The sequence below is a fragment of the Mya arenaria genome, chromosome 12 (assembly GCF_026914265.1).
Source record: "Mya arenaria isolate MELC-2E11 chromosome 12, ASM2691426v1".
NCBI classification, from domain to species: domain Eukaryota; kingdom Metazoa; phylum Mollusca; class Bivalvia; order Myida; family Myidae; genus Mya; species Mya arenaria.
Window position 1 is genome coordinate 22,453,028 of NC_069133.1, and position 26,398 is coordinate 22,479,425.

Below are 26,398 nucleotides of genomic sequence, written 5' to 3' on the forward strand. Positions count from 1 at the left end.
ACAGTGTTGATGGAATATACAAAAGCGACGTCAGTAGTGTAACTAACAGCGATCGGAGAAGCAGACACATAATGACAGGAATTCTACTATATGGTTCCACTACTTTCCATGGCATTTAAAATGATCTTATACTAGTATCTCTTTAGCTTAAATGGTGTATATATCCTTGTGGTCCAAATGGTAATTGCAGTTTTTAAGTTTTTCTAAAAACCAACAACCAATAACAACGTTTATATTGTACTGTCATTTATTATTTTAAACTCTTCATTATAACAATACTACAGATCAATGTATTAACATGTAGTCTCACAAAACTACATTCTCAATTTTCTCATCTGATATTGTTTAGTTCTAGGTATTCTGGTTCCCTTGAAGGCGACGATGTTAGGCAGCAGAGCCGGGGACCGGAGACTCATGCCCCGTCCACCTGGCGTGTAGGCGCGAACCACAACTTCCGAAGGGGCCGCGGCGATCGATACCCAGCCTGGAAAGGAAAGTCCGGGTTGGTAAATTTATTTATTCATTAATCAATTGCGAAAAGAGCGCATTAAACTTATGTTTTGAGAAGACGGGGTCTTAAAGCGGGAAGACCTTTTAAAGTTTAAACAAAAGCCATTTGAGGACTGCTAGAGCCAATTTGCTACTTCCAATCATAAAGTGCTAAGAAGCGCTAAGCATTGTTCATAATACGGTGTCTTAATATGTACATGTATATATTATAGAGATTTGCGCATAATTATGATTGCGTTGATCTTTGGTCGACTTGCCAGCTTAATATATGATATACATGTAGATGAAAATAAATATTTGCGCAACCCACCGTATGCTATTATGTGGCTTTACTAAGAAAGAACTAAGATTAAATGTGCCTTTATTAGTTTAAATGCGCTTTAAACTGTTCTATTATCGATTTCGTTCAGAATGTGCAAACATATCGCAATTGTGAAGTTATGTGGGAGTTTTACCACACAGTACAGTGAGCCATGTCGTTCATGCGACAAATTGGTTTAAGTATGCAGTTCTAATAATATGTTCGACCACATTTTACACCTACTCAATCGTGATATAGACTTAATACAAATTAACATTTTGGGAAAATTTTCGTGGAAACTGTGTCAACGAAAATATACAAAAGTGATAACTGATAAATAGCCGAATGTTTTACAACTTTGAAGTATTTTTGAAGTTTAAATTAAGTGTTAATCATTTCGATATTGTGATAGATGAAAATCCAACGTATAGTATTAATTATATCAACTTCAAAACGTGTGTTTATAATTGGTTACCAATTAATCAGGTTAAAGGACTTTCAGTCCTTTGATTCCATATGCACCGACCTACTTTCATACAAATTAAAACGCGATTATTTGTACAGTACTCTTTCGCCAAAAATGACACAAATAATCCCAAACAGCAGTTAATATCTAGATCATCGTCATTTTACAATTAACATTTCCAGACAAAGCAGTCACTATACACATCTAACCTTCATTAATATCAGAATATTTTGCATGTACTACTTATCAGACGATGAATAAGGCGGTACTTCGAATACAGCTTCCGGTTGAAAAGACAGCAGAGACGCTAATGCGCTTAAAAATCGACGTTTGTTTTGATGGGCATTGAGTCATTTAACTATGTCCCCCCGGTATATTTTGTAGTTTTAATTATTTATTTTTTAATCACTTAAACAAGAACATGTATTGCTTGCAATATGACCAAAATTTGTGTCCGATAATTTACAATCCAAACCTCAAATAAGTGCTTAAAAACATATAACCACCGCGACTTTACGTATGCTTTGCAAAAATACCATCTAAACCTACACGATAAAAGATGGGCTGGCCCAACAAAACAATGTATCTATTTTATTGAACATTCCTAATTTGTTTCATTTCCTCCTGCGAAAAGCCGTTGTCGAATAAACATGATCGATGTATGATACACGAACTGATGTTTCGAGTATAGTCGAACAGATTAACCGTGGACATCCGACGAGGTTCAAAAAAAATATAATGTACAAAAAATACTATTAAACCTCGATAAGTGAACGGGCGCTTCATTATCATTCTGACCCCAGTTGCTTGAAAAGTCTCAATTTCTTCCCTCTACTGAGTACTATTTAAATCCTGTGTGCATTTTAATAGAAAGAAAACTCATTTTGTAACTTTCATATTTTGATGGGTTTAATATTTCTTTATATTTCAAGTGAACCAAATTTGGAGCAGTACATTTCTTTATTATCACTAAATACGTAAATAGAGAAAAGTATTGTATAATCAAGTACATTTCTTACTTTTTGACCAGAAGACTACATTAGTATAATCTATGAGAGAATCGGATCTACAGGGTGAATCATTTTACACGTTTAAACCTGCTAAGCTCTTAAGTGGTAAAATGAGTTGCGCAAGTTATTCAGTAACTACTTATTTTAAAGAAACACAGGTTTTGTCTTCTTTCAGGAAGTCCTAGTTGATAAATACCGAACGTTTTTTCAAAGCGTCATACGTAAACAAGTATATAGGTTTACTTGTTATTGTGGAGAGTTCATTGCTTATGTCTGTTACCGATTCAATATTTTGGCAAATGCACAACTTTAGACAATTATGTAACAATACCTATGAAGGCCAATAATTTTATTATTAAAGCTGCACTCTCACAGATTGAACGTTTTGACAACTTTTTTATTTCTTGTCTTGGAACGAGCCAATTTATGCGAAAATGCATGTAAACCAAAAAAATACATCTCAGATTTTTATATTTAAGTTCAAAAATTGTTGTGTTATGCATTTAAACCGTAGCCTTAAAACATTAATTTTTGAACGGAAATATAAACAAGAGGCCCAAAAGGGCCTATGCTCTACTGGCATGGCTTTTGTGGTCATATCAATCCAGAGCATGTATGTATGGGTAAAAGGCAACAGACATATACTTTATGTTTTGTGTTTGGGTTACCTGAAAACGTAGCACTTTCAACATCTGAGCCCAGAAAGTATTGTAAGCAGATTAGTTGCATGAACTATTTTAATATGTGCCAAGTAAATGTCATCTGACAAAAAAAATGCTTTCAAAACTGTACTCATAGTAAAAATTTCTGTAGTTTTAAAAGTTAAAAAAAGTTGGTCAAAAGGTCAAAGTCAAGGGCATCCTTGATCAATTTGAACAAACTTTCACAATCAATTGTGCTGAGATGGATGCACGAACACACAAAAAGATTTTCAAACCTTTCCAGATTTATGTTTACCAAACCTGTGAACCCTGGGTGTGGCCAGTAATGACACCAGGTGCATAACTTAAACATTCACAACCAATTTTGTTAAGATGAATGTGCAAACTACAGAACTTAAAGCTAAAAAATGGCCTTTGGGCTTTCAACAAGAACAAGGCAGAGTAATTCACAAAATCAACTGCAGAAGCAAAAAGCAAATTGTCTCTCAAAAACCTAGACTTGCAAATTGTCTCCCTTAACTCTAGACTTGAATTTACATGTACATGTAAACTTTGGCCAGTAGAGCTAAAAAATGCGATCTGATCTTTTGTCAGCAGTCTTAAATCACTGGTTTGCAGATGTTTACGCAAAAATTGCTCATTTCAAGACAAAAATAAAAAAAAAAGTTATAAAAACGGTAAATCTGTGAGAGTGCAGCTTTAATCACAAAGCGTGAATTGTCTTGTATAAAAAATAACAGACGCTAAAACATACACCATTTCATAATGCATCCTGCATCGTTAAACCACTACGTCCTTTGTCGTTCTATAATTATAGTGAGTTGAATGTAATTCAGAAACAATTGAGGCTGGCAAAACGGATGCAACAGGAAGTGTGAGACCAACGTGACTTGTAGATCAAGTAAACAATCGTTCAGATAGTGGATACTGGATGTTAAATGAAACGAGGCAAAACAGACGCGTATAAAACAGAAAATTGGAAAAAAACATGACTTGTTTCCAAGTTTAAATGGTGAGTACATGCTTTAAAAATGAATGATTTTCAACAGCAAACTTCATTAAAGATTATACATAAAACCGCAACTTTATTGCCAATGATTTGATTTTGCAATACATATTTTTTATAGATTTAATGTAAGTAGGCGGAGTAACTTAATACTTAACTTGGCCTAGAATGTTTTCCAAACTGCGTAATAATTTTCCACTTATGCTATTTATAGCATTGTTATGATCGATGATGCAATAATTTTGCCAAGCTGAACTGAACCGAAACTAAACGATTACAGTATCATCTAAATGATTTGGCACTATAACCATACGAATAAATTGTTTCCAATCATGGGTCATATTGCATGACATGTCAATCACTGTGCACGTAATGCATAAAACATACAGAACTTAAATAGGTTGTAAAGGAAAATAAGGCTTAATTAAGAAAATCATTTCTAAAATTTGGACTAAGAATAAAATTATGTACAATTTCTAAGAAAACACGTGTATTTGTTTTGTACAACAACGCTGAAAGAAATTTATATTTTCATTGTACAGATTTGCCATGTATCTGTGCCAAGAGGATACTCTGCGGAAGAATCGGGTCAGTTTCACCTCTGACCTTGACCCAAGAGGACCAGTGCTGGATTCACTTATTCAGGACGGTATTCTCACCGACAACGATGCCCAAGTTATCACTTCGTCTGCTACGCAAAGAGAGCGGGTACGGAAACTGCTCTCGATTCTTCCAACCAGAGGTCCGGCCGCATACGAGTCTTTCAGAAAAGCGTTGAAAAATGGAGATTATGACCACCTTGCCGAAAAGCTGCCTGACACCACGAGTTTACCATCAGAAGAACGACAGTTTAGACTTCACTGTGACGAATGTGACGACTTTCTAAAGAGTGTCCAAAATGATGTTAGAAATAAAGATTTATTTATTGTTCTTCAAAAGTACCCATGTTTATTTCTAGACAATATTGAGGTTGAAAATGTGACTGATGTTTTATTTGAAGCTAGTATTGTAAATCAGCGTAATTTGGACAGAATCGGTGCCAAAGAGACTAAATACGACAGATGCTTGTGTTTGTTTAAAATTTTATTAGTGAAGGAGGATAGCGCAACTGTGCCAACATTGTACAAAGCGTTGATGAAGAAATATAGATATATTTTGAATGCCATGAATCAACTGAATCCACAAGGAATAACTAACGAAACAAATGATTGCAGAGACAACGACACTAACCAGACCGTCCACACTTCTGGCCAGAGCACATGTTCTGATTTAAACACCAAACGTGGTAAAAATGTTTCAATAAGAGATGCTATTGATAAAGAACAGTTTAAAAATGGAGCAGAACCGAGTGAGTCCGAGGAGCATGAGTCAGTTCCATTCGACGAAGTTGATTCAGGATTTAATGAAACTTGTGACAGCTTTTTACCATTTGAAAGAGCAGAAATACGCAGTGAGACAACGCATCAGCCATTGCGTTTACAGGACAATGTGATCTTCACCAAGACTGGCACAACCACCCACAAGGAATATTTACAAAGCGGAAATGCGTTTCATAATGATAAAAGCGTCAGTATATCTTCCGCATATTCATATATAGATAGTGACAATTGTAAACAGAATGGATCTAGCAACAGGGTTGACGAAGGACACAATGAGTTATACAAACAGGTGTCAATGATTTCTCCGTGTAATCAACATCAACTACAAACTAATTCAACATTCGCTTTACTAAGTTCGTTAATTAACGAAGGAAAAATAGATACTTTCAAAGAGATGTCTTCAACATTTAGTAAACAGTTTTCTCATGACTATGATATTCGTTTTATAGTTGGATATTTACATGCAAGGGCAGATTTATTTGCAAACGACTTTGAATCTTCAAAAAGACACGTCCAAGCAACCTTGCAGATCGCCAAGAAATCAAGTAATCCCCATCTGTTTACGCTAGAACTGTTAAATTCTGAATCTAGAATATACCTTGGGCAAAAGCAACTTCAAAAACTTAGAACCCTTCTTGATGAGCTGATAGCACAAGCAAGAAGCAATTACTTGGAATGTAGGGGCAGACTCGCGGGATGGCTTTTTCTCAACGATGCCAGATGCACAACAGCTCAAATGTGTCAAATAGATTTCCGAAGGAAAACTGCTTTAAAATTATACAAGGATTTGTATGAAAAGGCTAGAGACAGTTTCTTCCGGTCAATGGATAACTTTACCTTTGAGAGGAATGAATGCGGCTTAGAGGGAGACCTAGGGCTTGCCTATGCCGCGTGTCGTTTCGTTATTTTATTAATGTGCTGTGGGGACAATGGTTTAACAATGGCAAATAAAGAACTAGAACCTCCCGACATAGATATCATGGCAGCTAGGAAATACATCAATCTCTTAGAAGCTGCTGAAACGTCCCTACCTCCGATAATACAAATGCAAGTATGTCTAGGAAAATGTGACTTCTACTTCAGACAACATGACCTACAGATGGCTTATAGTATGGCATTTAAAGCACAGGAGATAGCCAAGGATAATAACATACGAGAATTTGATGAACATGTAAGGAACAGAATTGCTGCGTTAAATAAGTTGTGGCATAGCAGAAATCATCCCATGCACGTCTCAGAACTTAAGGAATCCGACTCAGAAATAAGCTAGTTCGTTTATAGGTGCATGAGCCTTAATGAAACATTATGATGCCCGGCGAACCCCATGTGAATTTGGTACCAAATAAATTGTTTGCTTGCTGTTGACTTATATGTAAAACAAATAACTGAAATAACATCATACACAAGCTTGTAACAGGTTGTATATTCACTCTTAATTTCAACTGAAATCGAACATTAAATGAAATATTATACAATCTGAAGACAAGAAGAACTCGTTTCATGTAAAATATTTTTTCTGCATACAAAACCCTTTTAAATGATACTAAAACATCATGGGTCATCAAGTCAAAATTCAACGGAAATAAACAAACAACACAAAGACTTACACAGTTTTATTAAAACAAATCAGCAAGTTTAAAAATGACAACAAGGGCACCGAAATTTCGCTTATATCAGAAAGCAACAGAACGCATGGCAATTTCGCTGTTTCATCGACTCCCTGACGAAAAAGAGATTGTCAAAAGCGCCGGAAGTTGATTTCTAGTATGCTCATGGCCCGGAGGGACTACAAAGAGGTCGATACACTGTTCATTAACAACCTGTTTTTACATGGACCATGCTAGGACTCTTGTGGGAGTGTATCCAAGTGTCTTTCTTGGAATGTATAAGGACTTACTCATTAGAAAAACATCAAATGACTCTGAAGATTACATTTTTGTGAGTATGACATTGTATGCCTAAGTGAGTGATTGATTAAAACGGAACTCTACTAATGAAATTAAAGTGTTTTCTTATCCTATAATCAAAATCGAAGTCGTGGCCTTATTGTGTGTATTAAAGATAATATTCGAAATGGTGTTCACCTAATACATAGATCAATGGACTGAATTATTTGGATACAACTTCACAAAGAATATTTTCAATATTGATGATGATCTCCAGTATAAAACATGTAAAATGATGACATTTTTACCCAGTTAGAAAATGTTTTTTGTTAGTGGGTGTGGGAAAATGTCTTTATCCGGTGACCTAAATAGTATGACTGTAGTACAGATGTAAATGACGTTATTACCACAGAAACTCCCACAGTCACACCTCGCGTGACTGCATTTCAAATTAGCCACTGTCATATTGAATGAAAAACTGAAATCATAGGCTTATGAAATTTGAATTTTATTAAAAGCTCAGTTAGGATTAAAAAAATAAAATATAGCACAGTGGATCCTGTGTTTAATTCAAAAGAACATTGAAAGCAAATTATAAAAGCTACATTGTGTATTTATTGATTACAAAAAAAGCTTACGATTGTATTGGAAGAAGCAGGCGTTGGTACAAAATTTTATATTGAGAATCGACTCTTAAGTTTTCCCTTATAAGATCTATCTTCATAAACTTATTCAAAGTAACAATGGGCTCTTTCGTGACAAGTTAACTCCAACTTAAATATTGTTAGAGTAATGGCCTTTTGTAACTTTTAAACACATACTTTTTCTTATGTTTGTATACGCAAAAACAAGACATATTAACGTTTCACAATCGGCGTACGGGCAGGCAGGAGTTTGTGCGGGGGGCATTCAGTATGTTTTCTGATCAATAGCTTAAATACTACCCTTTGACCAATCCTGGCCAAATTTGGTCAGAATGTGTACGGACATATTATCTTGGACAAGTTCGATAACCAGCCACATGGCTCTAATCACTTGAGTGTTATGGCACATTTATTATAGAAATTACCTGAAATTGGTCTTGTCCGATCAATTACTTAAGAAGAGTTTGTCCAATCATCACCAAATTTCGGCAGAATGTACATGTATATGGGCAAAATATGTTGAAAAATGTGATAACCTTCCATATCACTACAGTCATTCAAGAGTTATTGCCCTTAAATTATAGAAAATGTCTAGAGCACCATTCAAGTGTTTCCCTCAGGTGAGCGATATAAGGCCATCATTGCCCTCTTGATATAACACTCGTCATACCTTAAACTTCTTCAAAATACAAAACACAGAAATATTTCACAAGCACTAATTAATGATCATGAAAGACACAATAAAGTTCCAAGAAAATAATAGGAATTCTGAAATCTAAACAACATTTTGTCCTTAAATGCCTTTTCGGTTCCTTAAAACAATCGGTACATAATAATATTGTTTGTGTATTGTTACCAGCATATCCAATGTTTGATCACCAACTGTTATACTATAATCAGTCATTTGTGGTCTTAATGTGCATTCATATAAAACGTTATATAAATTATTGCCATTGTACTGTGATAGTTTAAAGCGCCATTATATGAAAAACTTATATCCTAGTTTTTAAGATTATTATATAATATTTACTCTCACCAATTAATTTCTTATAATGTGATGAAGGAAATCATATTTATTAGCATTTGTTTTTCGACATGTCACATGCCATGTTTTTTGTTTGTATATTAAATTATTTGTTTGTATGACAATAAGCTTGTGGTTATGTCAAAATAAAAACTGTTTTGTTCTGTTTTCTTCTGTTTGTTACAATGTACTACACAACACTAAATTTTAAAGGGAAATGTTTTCAGCACAATTTGACCATTATCATTATTTTAATCTAGAGCTTTTGCACATAATTAAGCTATGGTTTAGCTTAAAGTGACTCGCTCATGTTTTTGGACCAAAAATTAGTTTTTCCAGTTATGCATCTGAAAACACTTATTTTATCATAATTTTACTCTAAAATATCGAAATTGCAGAAAAAATACAGTTACAGCATAAAAAAGTACCGGGGTATTTTGGTTCGAACCCACACCGATAAAGTCAAGAAATAAATTAGAAAACAGCCAGCTAGTCCACACGACCACCGGGACTTGAACAAAAGTGGTGGATATGTTGACCTGTTATGGATATATTGATAACACTACATGATAATGTCAATCAACCAATCACACAATACCACAGCCATAATAAATTTTCAATGCGTTATAAATGCTTATGATAATTGTGGTCTTCAAAGACAATATTTGAGCAAATATCAACATTTGCTGAAGAGTTCCTGCTTTTGGTATTTTTGTTATAACACTCCTTATGATTTGCCACACTTTATTTCGTTATTAAAAAAAAAATGCATTTTACAAACCATGAGCGAGATACTTTAATTTATTCATTAAGTAGCTTTAAACACATTCATCATGTTCATTTATAAAACAGGAGCTGTCAAAATAACAAAATAAATGCTGCAGTTTGGCTTGACTGGCACATAGCCATATTTATATCCGACAAATGGATAGAAATATTGATTGCAAAGCTCAGGTTGAGACACACAAAAAATGGTAAAAGAAGTTTATATCAAGTATTTGGCATCATTGGCATTCAAATGTTACCTTGACCTATAAGATATTAGCTTTATTTTAATATGTGACACACCTCCCATGATGCTTTACAATTATGTTGCAACACTGACCTTGAAGTGTTGCCTTGAAGTTAGATAAGAACTACACTTTTTGCTCGACAAATCTTCCTGAGCTGATATACAATTTGGTGAAGTTTTACTGACATCCCATAAACAAGGGCCATAATCCAGTCATGCATGGGCCGATCTAGTTGGTTTAAAAGAACAGCAACCAAGCTCTCATGTCTAATCATTGTATGAGTTTGATTTAGATATATTCAAAACTAAAGACTTCATGGTGTTCACAAGCAACAGTTTACAGACGCACAGATGACGGACACTGTGAAATCATATGAGCTCTTCTGAACATTGGCCAGTAGAGCTTAAAGATGACAAATTTAGGGATGTGACACAAATAAAGTTATAAAATCCAAATAAGACAATATTGACCTCCAAGCATGACCTTTGAGAAGAATTGATACTGCATTACACTCCTTCCAATAGTTCTCCACAATCCTGTGAAGTTTAATCAAGATCCCATTAAAAATAACAACAAAGTATTGAGTTCCATATTTGACCTTGACCTTCGAGTTGAAATCATGTATTTTGTCAATGACACACCTTCCAATGGTTCTATACAATTCTGCAATTTCTTTAAGTTTGATTGAAATCCCATAAATTGTACCTAAGTTATAGCTACGACAGTATTTAGTTTCAAGTAGTGCTATGAAATCTAAATAAGGTATAATTGCATTGTCAGACCTCCAAGATTGTATGTGTGCTACACATATTCCCAAAGTATGGTACCCTTTCTTTTCTGTGTAATTTGATAAAAAGTCTGTCAAAACAAGAGGCCCAAAAGGGCCTATGCTCTACTGGCATGGCTCTTGTGGTCATTTTCAATCCAGAGCATGTACGTTTGAGTAATAGGCAACAAATATATAGTTCACTTTTAGTGTTTGGGTTAGCTGAAAACGCTGCACGTTCAACATCTGAGGACAGGAAGTGTTGTAAGCAGATTAGTTGCATGAACTATTTTAATATGTGCCAAGTAAAGGTAATCTGAGGGTAAAAAATATTTGCTTTCAAAACTGTACTCATGGTCAAAATGTCATTTCTGTAGCTTTAAAAATAGAAAGTCGGTCAAAGGTCAATGTCAAGGACATCCAAGGACAACATTGATGCTAGTTTGCAAAACACATGGTCAAAATTTCATTACCGTGGCTTTAAAAATTAAAAAGTAAGTCAAAAGGGGTGGGGCCAGCTTTTGCCCAAGGGGCATTATTTCAAATGTTTTCAAATGCATCATATGATGCTCCACAACAAATATCAAAGGTATGGGCCTTGTGGTTTAAAACAGGAAGATTTTGAAAATATTTCTTAAATAAGTCTCTAGGAAAATTTTGACACCCAGGGCAGTGTCAGTGTTGACCCTAGGGGCATAATTTGAACAACCATGGTAGTGGACCACTAAATAAAGCCTTGTTCAAAATAGCAAGGATTTGCATAGTGGTTTCAGACAAAAAGGTTTTTAACATTTCCCAATTTAAGGGGTGGGGGAGTCCGTCCCTTTCAAAGAAAAAAGAACTCTTCCCGGGGCCTCCGCCACGTCGCCGAGGTCGTTTATGTTGCCGCACTGGTCCCTTGTGGGACAATCTGCGTGGGGAGGGTGGGGGCAGTAATGACCCCAGGGGCATAATTTGAACAAACCTTCACAAGCAATTGTGACTTTACATGTAAAATTGGCTAAAAATAAACTTCGCTCATGTAGACTTGGCTAAAAATAGACTTGGCTAAAAATAGCATTTTTTATTATACTTTCAAGACCCATAATCCAGGTATGCATGGGCAGATCTGGCTAGTTCTCAAAAGGAACCGAGTTCTAAAGGATATCTAAATACTGTACAAGTTTCATCGAGATACAATCAAAACTGAAGACTGTATCATGTTCACAAGCAATTGTTTACAGACGAACTGATTTTTTTATACTAATCTAGGCATGCATGGGCGGATCTGGCTGGTTTTCGAAAGGAACCGAGCTCTTATCGATATCTAAATACTTTACAAGTTTCATCGAGATACATCAAAACTGAAGACTGTATTGTGTTCACAAGCTAGTGTTTACACAATAGAATATTTTTTTATACTATCAAGGGCCATCATCTAGGCATGCATGGGCGGATCTGGCTGGTTTTCGAAAGGAACCGTGCTCTAATGGATATCTAGATACTGTACAAGTTTCAATAAGATACAATCAAAAATGAAGACTGTTTCGTGTTCACAACCAATTGTTTACACAATAGCATTTTTTTATACTATCAAGGCCCATAATCTAGGCATGCATGGGCGGATCTGGCTGGTTTTCGAAAGGAACAGAGTTCTAATGGATATCTAAATACTGTACAAGTTTCATCGAGAAACAATCAAAACTGAAGACTGTATCGTGTTCACAAGCAATTGTTTACAGACGCACAAACGCATGGACGCACATGTATACTACATACACATTACCATCGCATAAGCTCTTCTGTCCTTTGGCCAGTAGAGCTAATAAAAACCAAATTATGGCTGATTCACGGAATTAACCCACAGACTTACAGATAATGAGATTGGATGGGCAATTACTTATATTGTTAGCTTTATTATTAGCCTTGCTTCATGGACATACACATCCAATAATATTAAAAACAGAGATTGTGAAGTCACTGAAGTCCTTTCAGTTTTGTAAAATCCTAACAAAACAATGTCTTTATGCATCATAGGGTATGTGTAGTGTGTAGGATTAATGTATTTTTTTTTTACATCAATAAGAGACATGTAAACAATGTAAAATACATAACAGAAGAATATGTTACTTAGTTGATGATTTTAAATATCATTAAAGGTAGATATTAGATATTTTTATTTTGCAATTAAATGGAAAACATACTGTTTTGGGAGATAATAAGGCCTAAAACTGCACAGAATATGTCCTGTAAAATGCAACATGAAAAGTCATTCTGGGAATACATTTACCTAAGGAGGAAAGTTGCAGGTCTGCAGACGCGAAGTTAGCATCCTCCGTTTCCATGGTAAATTCCGTTCCACACAGGCTAGACAGCTTGTTCAGTCTGTCCTCATCACCAACAGGCACCTTATAATAACAATACCATAATTATCTTGATTCGAACATAATGTTTTAGTCTGTAAGTAAACAAGGCCAAAACGGCACATTCCATTTACTAACATGTTTTTTTTCCACCTAAGTATTGTATAGACAAACAGTATATATACATTCATTGAGATCAAACTTTAAATAAATAAGCTCAACTTCTTGCACAACCATTTGGCATGAACAGATTTCAATAAGCCCAGCTGTATAAACAGAATTTGAGCAAGTTCAGATAGGATTTAACCAGTGTAATGCTTGCAGGCTTGCGCTAATTTCGTACATAATAATTGTAATTATTTATTTATCAATATTTTAGTCTAGCAAAATATACCCTAAAAGTTTCTGTGCCAATGTTATCAGCATAGAATTGGTCAGCTGTTGCTGTCTTCATCACATGAACAGGCAGGAAATGGACCATGTGCACTGTGAAAAGTGTGTTCTTCACGCCCTACAAAGAACAATACAATTTTTTCAGGGATGCCAATGCAAATTTGTAAAACAAGAGGACACCAGTGCGAAATTGGAGTATCCATATCACATACAAAGAAACAATTTTTTGTATAGATCGGAGAAAAAGGCAAAAAAAATTGAAAATTTTGTAGCCAAAAAAGAGGAAATCAGCTGAAAAGAGGAACATTGGCATTCTTGTTTATTGCTTTGTCTTGGAGTAAGATCACAATGGGCCGATGGTTCAGAACTAAGTTAAAGTTATCAACATCATTGTTAACTTTTAAAAAGCGAACTATTTCATGATATGTTAATATATTCAAATACAACAAGTTCAGCTGAAACAGTCGTCTAAAACATGGTTAAGAACACTGCAGATCACAGATGTATTTATTAAACATCCGGAGCAGTAATGATTTGAATTTTGAATGTTAACAACGATATTGTTAACTAAAACAGAGTTCTGAACAATCGAGTCAATGTATCACAACTAGGAAGCACCATGAGATTAGTGTCTCAGCCTTGTTTTCATGGTCCCAGTGATGTGTTCATCATTTAATGTTATAATTAAATAAGATATACTTAAATAAACCACCACAAAACATGAAACAAGAAACGCCGCAATGCAACGAAACCAGGTTTTTAATGATTGACGGAAGAACTTCAGCCTGTGTCTGTTTTTCTATTTTTAGTAACAGTGACCTTGACCCTAGGGACCCCAAATGCAATCCATTGAAAGGTATCCATAAACTCTTCCTTTATACCAAGTTGTGTCAGGATATGTCAACCCTAACTTAAGTTATTCAGTTTCAACCATTTTTCTATTTTTAGTAACAGTGACCTTAACCTTGAATCTAGGGACACAATCCCATGAAAGGTATCCATAAACTCTTCCTTTATACCTTTAGATATGTAGACCCTGTCTAAAATATTCAGTTTCAACTGTTTTTCTATTTTTAGTAACAGTGACCTTGACCTTGACCCTAAGGACCCCAAACGCAGTCCCATGAAAGGTATCTATAAACTCTTCCTGTACACCAAGTTTAGTCAAGATATGTCATCCCTAACTAAAGTTATTCAGTTTCAATCGTTTTTCTATTTTTAGTAACAGTGACCTTGAACCTAGGGACCCCAAACGCAATCCCATGAAAGGTCTCCATAAACTCTTCCTATTGACCAAGTTAAGTCAAGATATGTCATCCCTAACTAAAGTTATTCAGTTTCAACTGTTTTTCTATTTTAAGTAACAGTCACCTTGACCTTGACCCTAGGGACCCCAAATGCAATCCCATAAAAGGTCTCCATAAACTCTTCCTATATACCAAGTTGTGTCAGGACATGTCACTCCTAACTAAAGTTATTCAGTTTCAACTGTTTTTTCTATTTTTAGTAACAGTGACCTCGACCTTGACCCTAAGGACCCCAAACGCAATCCCATGAAAGGTACCCATAAACTCTTTCTATAGACCAAGTTTGGTCAAGATATGTTAAGCCTTACTAAAGTTATTCAGTTTCAACCGTTTTTCTATTTTTAGTAACAGTGACCTTGACCTTGACCCTAGGGACGCCAAACGCAATCCCATGAAAGGTCTCCATAAACTCTTCCTATAGATCAAATTTAGTAAAGATATGTCATCCCTAACTAAAGTTATTCAGTTTCAACCGTTTTTCTATTTTTAGTAACAGTGACCTTGACCTTGAACCTAGGGACCCCAAACGCAATCCCATGAAAGGGACCCATATACTCTTTCTAAAGACCAAGTTTGGTCAAGATATGTCAACCCTTACTAAAGTTATTCTGTTTCATAGGTGAGTTTGACGTGGCCCGCCCGCCTAAACAACGACGTTCGCCATTCTAATAACCAGGTTTCACTATGTGAAAACCTGGTTAATAAAGGGAAAAAATAAATACCGGTAAACAAGCCCTTATTAATTTGATAATACAAATGAAACTGCTCAGCTTGTAAAGACATCTTAAATAGATTAAAATCTGTTCAATTATGTTCATATACTTCACTTAAATCATGTGTTCTTAGATAAGCCATCGCAACATCTTTACTGCAAAGTTTATACCCAGGCTGTGCTCAACAGGGTGTTCTGTCTGCATACAAATATACATGACATATTCCTGGAGACCTCCTCAGGGGATCTTGTTCAGAAATCCAGGGGATGGATTGAAATTCGGGGAATTTTTCTCCCACTGGGAAATATGACATGTATGATAAAGAGTTACAACAATCAAACAAAACAGAACTCTGTCCAGAACATGATCTGTATGTGCCAGCAGAAATGAAGACAAATACATACAAAATGTATTTACATTGATGTTTGATTTTTACTGTTCTGAAGATTGTACAGAACAGGTTCAAGGCAGGTCAATTGAGCAAAGCTCATTTCTCCAAATCAAAGAGGAAAAAGTGTGTAAATAAACTTTTTGTTTTGAAACCAACATATTTTAAACGTTTACAATGTTCACCATACCTGTAGATAATCAATTCTCGTAAGCCCTGTCACAAACATGGTATCACCTGGCGCCATAACGTACGTCCTGGGGTGGATCACTTTTCTCTTTAAAATGTGCCGCAACTCTGTCTGGTTCAAATGGTTTGTAACCTTCAAAATAAGAAAATAAATATACTGACAGACTAAATTCTATTGAATATATGATATTGACATCCCCCCCCACCCAGTCTCCCCCCCCCCCCCAAAAAAAAACAACCTCCAAACAAACAACTAATAAATAATAACTCAACAATCATATAAGCAAGAGTTATGCACCTTTCAATAAATGTGTGTATTATCACAAATGTGTACCAAGTTCAATTTCAATATCTTGAATTTCTTTTACCGGTAAGTAATTGCCAGGGTTAATGTTTCCGCAATGCTGACAAAGCTGCAATCAATGTTATCATAATAACCTGACTTGTTTTCTCTGAAAATCTGACAAGCTTAAAATGAAAATGTTCCCATCTCTTCCATGGAATTAAATCCAGACACAACACTTATGAAGTGCTAATGAGACTCTAGCAGTGGCTCTTAAACCAGTCTGAATGTTTCCTCTTAACATTGAAATTTATAATTATATAAGGAAAATAATCAAGGTTTTGAAACATCATTCAAAAACAATACCTGTTGATCGGTGACGATGCCAGGAGTATCATAACACCAGCAGCTATCCGGAAACTCCTCATTATGGACTAACTTCCTCGCCGTTAACCAGGATTCAGCCTTCTCCTGGACCTGGTCACTCTCATCTACATCTTGTACTGGGGATAAGCATAAAATACTTTTAGGGGAAATGTTGCCTTTTGTTTAGAAATCAAAAAAAATCCTTTTCTGATTTTTTTTTAAAATAAAACAAAAAAAAATGGTGAAGCATATCAAGGTGAGAAGTTTGATTATTGAATTTAATTTAAAATATAACACTTAAAACCAAAATAAAAAAAAATAAAAATTGAAAAAATAAATTTGTTGCAGCAGGGATCAAATCGGTACCCTCTAGGTCTGCTTGTCACCATATCTGTTACCCCATGATAGACAGAGGATCTTAATGGGTTTTATGTAACATTCAAACAAAATTAAAAAAGCATCAACAAAAACAATAGTTGTCAGTCTAAATGTTTATAGGTACCTTTTCTTTCAGGTGCATGTACTTCCTCCCAAAATACCAAGAGAAAAGGCTGTAGCCAATTGTACAAAACTTGGCCAAGTTGTCTATTGGCAATCTTAAGGCAAATTTGCACATTGAAATGATTTGATTGGTTAATATAAATATTCGGATAAATATTTACCAATCAAAAAATTGTTTGACTTACTTTGACCAATCAAAAGACTTAACTAGTTTTATACAATTGGCAGACAACAGTTACCAGCCATCCAACACCGATAACTTAAAGAATAGATTTCCAGGCAGAACTTTGATACATGTAACACTTACAGTTGTCCAGGGAATAAGTGGCGAAGGTGTTTCCAGTTGAAGCATATTTCTCCACCCATTCCTCCAGCGCCGTCTCTGAGCGAAACTCTGTCTTACCAACATTTCCTGAATGTATAACAACATTCACTATTGCAATAAGTGAAAACAATATTTAGTTGATTGTAGTTATTTCGAAATGCATTGAGAGAAAACAACTACCGTATTTCTAACTAACTCATCTCAACTTGAATAAAATGTCAATTATACAGTATTAGAAAATCTCACAAATTAAAAATGAGTCTTTATCAACAGTGCAGGTAGAATACTGTATCATTATCATGTGTGAATAACTGAATATACATGAACCTGTATTGTACATATATAATTGTTTTTAATGTATTTCTTACTAAAACAGAGATGAATTTAACTGTAGTGTTCAAGTAAGCTCCAAAATTGCAGCCACATGTTCTTAAGATGTTAAGAGACAAAATTAGTAAATACTAAATAATAATAATTTACCAATCAGTGTGGCATTGCGGCTGCGTCCTTCCCGCTTTAGTTTTTCCTTGCGAGCAACAGCTAGTTCCTTTTCCATCTCTCGCTCTGCCAAAAGACGCTGAATTCTGTGCGCCATGTAGCGTTTCCTTGCACGCATGATTGGGAAACCCAATACATTCAATGTGGTTCCTTAAAATGGATTACAACATATACCTGCATGTGTTAGGTTGCTCTTACAAAAATACAAGATACAACATGAAAACAAGAAATCAAAGAAGTGTGTGTTCATTAAGTAGTGTAATTCCATTTAATATTGTGTTAATATATTGAATAGTGTAGGTCAATTAAGTAGTGTAGGTCCATTTAGTAGTGTAGGTCCATTAAGTAGTGTAAATGTATAAAATAGTGTAGGTCAATTCAGTAGTGTAAATACATTAAGTAGTGTAGGTCCATTAAGTAGTGTAAATATATTAAGTAGTGTAGGTCCATTAAGTAGTGTAAATATATTAAGTAGTGTAGGTCCATTAAGTAGTGTAGGTCCATTAAGCAGTGTAAATATATATTAAATAGTGTAGGTCCATTAAGTAGTGTAAATATATTAAGTAGTGTAGGTCCATTAAGTAGTGTAAATATATTAAGTAGTGTAGGTCCATTAAGTAGAGTAGGTCCATTAAGTAGTATAAATATATTAAGTAGTGTAGGTCCATTAAGTAGTGTAAATATATTGAGTAGTGTAAGTCCATTAAGTAGTTTAAATATATTAAATAGTGTAGGTCCATTAAGTAAGGTAGGTCCTTTAAGTAGTGTAGGTCCATTAAGTAGTGTAAATATATTAAATAGTGTAGGTCCATTAAGTAGTGTAGGTCCATTAAGTAGTGTAAATATATTAAATAGTGTAGGTCCATTAAGTAGTGTAAATATATTAAGTAGTGTAGGTCCATTAAGTAGTGTAAATATATTAAGCAGTGTAGGTCCATTTAGTAGTGTAGGTCCATTTAGTAGTGTAGGTCCATTCAATAGAGTAAATATTTGAGTAGTGTAGGTCTATTAAGTAGCGAAAATCTATTAATAGTGATGGTCATTAAATAGTGTCAATCTTTGAGTAGTGATGGTGTATTAAGAAGTAAAAATCTATTAAGTTGTGTAGGTCCTTTAAGTAGTGTATGTCCATAAAGTTGTACTCTCCCATAGTATTGTTGCACAATAAAAGGGGAGGTCTATTAAGTAGTGTAGGTCCATTCAGTAGTATACATTTATGTTTACATTTATGGGTGTTCATGTATTGTCACGTAAAAACAAATCAAATTGTAATTTAGTTTCCTATGGTTAAATTCTAAATACCAACCATGTCAACGAAAAATACTATGAAACTTTAGTTAACGATTCTACTCTCTGATCTATTAACAAGATAACCACATGAATTAATTGTCATAAAGTCGCAAACTTAATCAACTCCTTACAGAGAGACACATGAAGTGTACAGAGTCAAATATATTTACATGAATCATGAAACACAACATTACCTGGTAGCCTGGAAACCGTTGCCCTCTGTACAACATCTCGACAGGAATGTTTGCAGTAGTCCGAGTCCAGAAACTTGTTGAACAGTGATGATTTCCCGGAGTTTGTTATCCCGACTACATACACATTGCCTTAAAATGAAAAAAACAACAACATTAAATTTATCTGTAGTGTTGGAAAGTTTGTTGATAAGTTCTAATTTACCCATAAAATCTCTCATATTTCAACATTGGTATAAAAGACTGAAGACCTATAATTTTGGGGATGTTACCCTAAACAAACAGGGTTTTTAGGCCAAACAAAGCAAGGGATACCTAAAACATTCTTATTTCCCCTTACCTTCATTTTTCCAAAATGTCAGCAACTTGCTTATTAAATCTTCAATACCATATCCAGTTTTGGCACTAGCTAGGCAAATATGTTTGATATTGTCTTTGTATAACAGGGATGACCTCAAACATTCATCCTCTATCCTTTGTAACACTCTGTCAAGGTAACCATCACTATCCTTAGGAATCAGATCAATTTTGTTTCCCACTATTACCAGAGGAGTTCTTTTACTAACATTTTTCACAAAGCCTGGTATAATGGAATTTGTCAAGTCCGTCACATCAACAACCATAACTACCAAAGCCTTTTCCATCTTTATTCTCTTGAAAATAGCTTTGTAAACGCCCACGTCAATTTCTTGAGTGACGTCTTTTTCTGGTGAACCATTCACATCAATGCACCTGCGACAAACCAATTCCTCCAGTTTATGATTCAAATACAGCTCTTGTGAAACAAAGCCAGGCAAAGATGGATCTACACAGTGTAACAGAGCTCCACAACCCCCACAAGGAACATCAGACATTTCAATCTTTTCATTAGCTGTTCCAATAAGCGCTGCTTTTTGCAAGTATTCTTCATCTTTTTTATTATTCCCTTCTTCATCTAACTGTTCAATAAGGTTTTTATCTGTTTTAAATTGTTTCACCTCATGTTTAAAATTTTCTTTCATTTTTCTTAGAGTTTCTATCTCGCTTCTAATGTCTTCAATACTTTCATTTGTAAGATATTCAGGTAATTCTGGTGTTTGTATTTCAAAATTTGAATTGCCATCTTTTAGCACTTCAATTGCAAGAGGAACACTTTTAACTTTCTTCTTCTTTTGATGCTTAGTTTCTTTTAACTGGGAAATATTTGTAGAACTGAATACTCGCACAGTTGACAAAGGCGTTGCCTGTATCTTGGAAAAATATTGAAAAAATCTGCAGCATCCAAACATCCTCGCCGTGTTCCTTATCTTTACAACGTTCATTTCAGGTGTCTGAAAAAATAAATAAAAAATTACAATTCACAAGCCTTTATGTACTGAAGTAATATGAATAATGACACATGGGGCTGATTGATCAGAGCTTTGTTAAAGTAAACAACATTGTTAACGTCATTTGTCAACTTTAAAATAGTTACCACTGTGAAAGTGGATACACTTATGATCTGCTGTATTTATAACAATATTTCAGACAACCGTTTCTGCTGAACTTTTTTATGAAATATCTGAGCACATCATCAAATATCTCACCTTTAAAAGTTAATGAAAATGTCGTTAATCATGTTGTTAACTTTCGCTTTTCATGCTGCTATACATAAAATCAATGATCATACCTTCAAGGTTTGAAACCTTTTTATATATACCATATTTTTTAGGTCAGATTTGCAGACATACATACTATTTGTAAAAACATGCAAAAAATCTTTAAAAAAAGCATATGAACAAAATATGCATTTTTTACCAATTTTTTACATGTTTTTACCACCAACTTTATTCCTATACATGTTTTTTAGAGCTTTTAAACAAGCTTGGACATAGTTAAAAATGGGCTTCATTGGCCTTTTCAATCTATTTTCTATAGGCTGTTCTGGCTCAATACAAATGATAAATGAGCTGTGTTTACTATCTTGTCAAAGTTGGCGCAATGCAACCCAATTGGTGCAACTTCCTTACAAGCCAAAACGATGGGTTCATGAGTCAAAATTTGAATTCAACAGCAGCAGCTTTCCACCAATTCTATTTCATAAGCTCAGTATCATTTAGCATATAACCATTGATTATTCAATATAATGAGCTTCAACTGCAGAAACAGCAAACATTGCATCTTAAATGTGACACATTAGGATGGATTTTTTTGTAACACTTTTTATAAAAGGAAAAAAAGAAGGAGAATTACATCAAGAAAACCAATCAATACAAATGAACCAACTAAATCGAAATATAATTCGCTATCATATCCCAATTCCATTTCACTAATGGTCGTTAGTCCAAATAATTGTACGTTGGTGGATTTTTTTTTACTTGATATGGCAAATCCTTCACGTACAAATTGTTTAGTATCAAAAGTGGGTAGTTGTTCCGATCAGGATTCCTGGTTTAAGCATATAGAGTCTATAAAATATCATAAAAACAAGAAATATTACCAGATAATGTTATTTTATATTAGTTCCGTACACAAAAAATAAATATCCAACTTATAATTATGAGTTTGACGGCTTTTCTTCATTTCATTCTGTCAAAACATAGCAATATATACATGAAGGGCACCTGCAAGGCTTCAGGGCCCAGTTTTAAATCGCTCGGAACATTTCGGCCATGGCCGAGTTGTTACGATTGTATAACGAGGTCTATCTTGAAGCTTTGTCGGAGGAGGCCAAGTTATTATGATTGTATCGAGTTGTTCCCCTTCTCATAATTGTTTTCTGTGTCAGTCAACTTTCGTTTTATTGGAAAGGTAAACAACTTGTTTTAATGCATTAAATGCTTGTTTAGTGCAAAATAACATTTCACTTACATGGTAAAATATGAATATAACTCTTAATGATCAATTTCAACCATAAAATACTTCACTTAAAACAATTTCAATATTTTTACCCCCCCCCCCCCCCCTGTTTTTTGCACATTCCCGTTTAGACGTTAGGGATTGGAAGAATCCCGTATAACACATCTATTATTTTAGACTACAATGGTCGTGTGCCTGACAGCAATGAATATCACTACATGTATGGGTTTTTTCAAGAGTGTAAATAAGTGGTAGATACCATATGATATAATATAGATATCTTGGCATTTTGACTGGATGCAAGTTTTTGACACATTACACTGTTAATATCATTTTCAATAAATCATCAAAATTGGGTTGAAAAAAACATTTTTATCTCTGAATTCATCTTTTAAGACCGGGTTAATGAAATAATCCTACATTTCCTAATTTACCACAAACTTTTTCTTTATTTTATTCTATTTCTAAAAAAAATAATAAAATTTAATGAACAGATGATATTTTATAAACTTTTTCTTTATTTTATTCTATTTCTAAAAAAAAATAATAAAATTTAATGAACAGATGATATTTTGTCATGTCGCGAAAATATATTGCAAATCATTATCTCAGTATTCAATTGGCATACTTATATACTTTTTGACGTTTAGAAGAGTAGAGAAAACACCAGTATCTAGTTGCCACTACATCTGAATGTCAATTTCGATGTTCTTATCAGTATGTATCCTTTATTTGCCAGATTCAATGTCTCATGCCGATCTGTCAAAATCAATATATTTTTTGTTTGTGAAAAACGCTTTCGGTTACGCAACACCTGATTGCTGAATTTAAGCTAAATTTTCAACTGCTGTGAAAAAAATAAATAATGAAATGCTTTTAATAACAAGCAATGTTCACCCTAATTCACCGTCGCATAAATGCACCTGGCATTGTTTTGATTTTTTTTTAAATGAGTATGTATTGATAAATGCATATTATACTGAACACCGCGTGTTACGGAAAAAAACACTCAAAATATATAGACAACAAATAATGTTAAAAGAAAAAGGAAACGACAAAAATATTGTAAAATTAAACAGTTGTGTAAAGTTGGCTCGTGAATCTCAAATCGACCATCTGAAATACAATGAGTATTGTTTGACTTGGGTCGTAGATCGTAGCTGGGCCTTACAGAATGCATTAAAGGCCTACTTTAAGTGTACCCCCCCCCCCCCAAAAAAAAAAACAACAAAAAAAAAAACAACACACACACACAAAAACACACGCGTATTTGTACACAACCTCTGTTAATCGAAAATTGTCTTATCAGATCTCCGATCTGGGTATCCTGCTGTGCAATTTGGGATATTTTAAGATAGAAATGGACTCTAAATGGCCCTGAGCCAATACACGAATACACAGGAAATTTGCCCCTACTGTGACACCAGTGCAATTAGCAGGATATGCACAGCAGGGGATTATCAGGCCAAACATTCCTTAAACTAGGCCTTTAAAAATTGTTTGACCTGGATCGTAGGTCCTAGCAGGATCTTATATACAATACATTGAGATTAATGGATTAGAATTGTTTTACCTCTTTCAGTAAACAACTACATGTGTCGTGAGAATTATATTTATCATATCATTTTCATTCAGCTCGAAAAAGTTTATATCAAATTTATTTAAAACAGTTGAATCATGACTTGTTTCGATGATCATGATTATGATGTTGTTGCTTTTTAGCGTAATATTAACGCGTGTCGACGCCTATTTTTGCGTAATATTGTCTTTTGAAACTCTTCATAACCCCTTTTACAACTCATAACAACGCCTTTTAAACCTCATGATAACACGGTCTAACAGTCGTATATACGCCTTTTTGAGTAGGAGCTTATTTTCAAACTCGTAGTAATTCATTATTTTATTTTTGTGGAGTTTTATGCTGTTTCATGTTTCTTGTTTGTGATTGTTTGTTTCTGTGTTCTATGACTTTCGCGGCGTTTACCCTGTGCCATTCAACGGGGTTTATGTTTAAACTCTTGGCTATTGATCTTGTTTCTGTATTTTTTTCCATGTATATATTCCTATGCCAATTTAATCATTCAAACGATTGTTTTGCGTTGTGACGCCTTATGAAAGTTATATTGATTGCGAGTTTTAAATATCTGCCTTTTAGTGGCCCTAATACGTATAACTTTCGTATAAAGTTGTCAGACAAGTATGTGAATGATTATCATTTAATATTTTCCTTTGTTTCTTACAATCGTAACAGGGGCGCTGAAAGCAGATTGACACTGGGGCGACTGATGGGGTCGCCGGTCTCGCCCTCCGAATATTTTTTGGTTACCAATACAAAACTGCGCTTCCTGGTTAATTCTTAGAGTGAACTCTTATATGAAAATTTGCTGAAGTAAATCATTCTGACTGATTGTTAGTTAACTGAAGTTAACTGAGTTCTCTTGTTAATACAATATTACGTGTGTACACAAAAAATAAAAAATAAAAAAATAATACAATCTCTGATATTACTATAACCTCATCATTCATAGTGAATCCTTGAGTGATTCTTAACTCAGGGTTAAATGAAACAATGTTCTGGATTCTTTTTACCAAGATTTATTTTGAAATATGTAAGAGTTAGGTTGAAATTGAGGTGTACGTACCCATGTTAACATTATAAACTTTGGTTATAAACAAATGTGAAGAAGATTTGTAACGTCGTCTTTCAGATTGATTTTGCATTAAAAAAGTTAATGCAATTTAAGTTTGTATTTTCTTTGAATACAAGTTACACAAGTTTACAAGTTTTTATTGGCAAATCGGCATCTTGTCTTTGGTCATTTACACATAGGATAATTATTGATATGGCCAAGACGCAAACGTACATAAACAAATATTACAAATATGAAATAAAACGCATGAAAATGTATATATATATTTACAATTGAAATAAATAGTGTAACAAATTAACGACTTGTACAACATGTTATACTAACAGGTAATGTGTGTTCTGAGTAAGTTAGACAACGTCAGCAAGAGCTTGCCTATGACTGGTGCTGGCGTTGCCAACGAGGCTTGCGAAACAGGGAGAATATTACATTAATATTTTTCTCTTTTTTTTTCTTTTCAAAATATTCGTTGTGTTTAATAAAATGGAATAAGAGGTACTCAATAATTTACAAAACTATAATGGAAAAGGGAATATGATGACAAAGTGATAATATCTAATATAATCTCCGCCGTTGAAAAACAAATTAAATGACCGACAAGCAATGTTCAGTTTTTATTAATTAATCGATTTCAAAATTCCATTCTAATTATCCAAAACAATAACATTTTTTTATCAATATAAGCAAATGATTTGTCATTGCGAATGTACGCGAACGGACGTAAACTATGCAAACACCGGAGCTAATTATGCTAATCAGTTACCCTGTCACAATTTGTCTACGTTACCCCGTTCTAAATCAAACGGTTGACAAATAGCCGCAGGTACGCATTAAAAAAATACTGCGGTCGTATCCAGACAGCAAATACTCGCTTTTTCTTAGTTTTATTCCAAGCCCAAGTATCCTAGACGTCCAACGATACGTAATAAACGTCAATACATGTGGGTAAAACGTATATACGTAGACGACAGTATGACATGTATATGGAAATAAAGGAGATAGATTAATAAATAGATTTCGTTATCACGAAACTTTTTTGGAGGTATAAATACGATGGACACGGATTTTGTATCACCATTGGTCCCCGACATCCCATACCAAAGGTAAGTGTCTCATTTCTGTTTTGTTTGTTTCCACTAAATAAAAATATAACTGATTGTACACATGTAACGTAGGTTACTGAAATATATCTATTTTCATTTTAAAAATGGTATGGAAATTTGTTTCATGAAAATAAAATGCATGGTTACCGAGTTAAATGTTTCAATTTCAATAAATTGTTTTAACAGAACTCGTTGTACTGCGAAACAATCGTGATATTTGAATTCAGGATTCAAACACATTTAATAAGTAACGTAAACATATTGTTTCCTGTTACATGATAAGTAATTTACATAATATATCACGTGAATTTACAATCAGAAGAATCCGTTATTTCGTTTTAAACAAAAATAAGAATGCTTCGAACAATGTTTATGTT

At 34.2% G+C, this 26,398-nt stretch overlaps 2 protein-coding genes across 4 annotated transcripts; one reads left to right on the top strand and one right to left on the bottom strand.

Annotated features, from left to right (window-relative positions):
- Positions 1–240: 240 nt before the first annotated feature.
- Positions 241–23,043, bottom strand: LOC128211468 (nitric oxide-associated protein 1-like). Of its 2 annotated transcripts, none has more exons than XM_052916287.1 (10): positions 22,907–23,043; positions 19,794–20,763; positions 19,457–19,585; positions 17,955–18,122; positions 17,457–17,561; positions 16,649–16,785; positions 16,001–16,132; positions 13,404–13,520; positions 12,937–13,054; positions 241–484 (listed from the first exon to the last, which is right to left on the bottom strand). In XM_052916287.1, exons 2-10 carry the CDS (start codon positions 20,752–20,754, stop codon positions 315–317), a joined length of 2,037 nt encoding a protein of 678 aa, XP_052772247.1. In that variant the 5' UTR covers positions 20,755–20,763; positions 22,907–23,043; the 3' UTR covers positions 241–314. The 2 variants fall into 2 exon arrangements, with proteins under 2 accessions (XP_052772247.1, XP_052772246.1); XM_052916286.1 differs by having other exon boundaries at positions 22,899–23,034.
- On the top strand, positions 3,461–7,324 carry LOC128211467 (uncharacterized). 2 transcript variants are annotated; one of them, XM_052916285.1, is made up of 2 exons: positions 3,461–3,961; positions 4,498–7,324. In XM_052916285.1, exon 2 carries the CDS (start codon positions 4,505–4,507, stop codon positions 6,602–6,604), a length of 2,100 nt encoding a protein of 699 aa, XP_052772245.1. In that variant the 5' UTR covers positions 3,461–3,961; positions 4,498–4,504; the 3' UTR covers positions 6,605–7,324. The 2 variants fall into 2 exon arrangements, with proteins under 2 accessions (XP_052772245.1, XP_052772244.1); XM_052916284.1 differs by lacking the exon at positions 3,461–3,961 and adding an exon at positions 4,080–4,324.
- Positions 23,044–26,398: the final 3,355 nt, after the last annotated feature.

Bases quoted from the DNA above. Each gene is read 5' to 3' on its own strand.
- LOC128211467 (XM_052916284.1), top strand. From the start codon at position 4,302: ATGACATGTCAATCACTGTGCAC. The intron at 4,325-4,497 runs GTAATGCATAAA...TTCATTGTACAG, and splicing joins ACATGTCAATCACTGTGCAC to ATTTGCCATGTATCTGTGCC.
- LOC128211468 (XM_052916287.1), bottom strand. From the start codon at position 20,754: ATGAACGTTGTAAAGATAAGGAACACGGCGAGGATGTTTGGATGCTGC. The intron at 18,123-19,456 runs GTAATGTTGTGT...ATCCATTTTAAG, and splicing joins AACGGTTTCCAGGCTACCAG to GAACCACATTGAATGTATTG. The intron at 17,562-17,954 runs GTAAATTATTAT...TTATACATTCAG, and splicing joins CCGCAATGCCACACTGATTG to GAAATGTTGGTAAGACAGAG.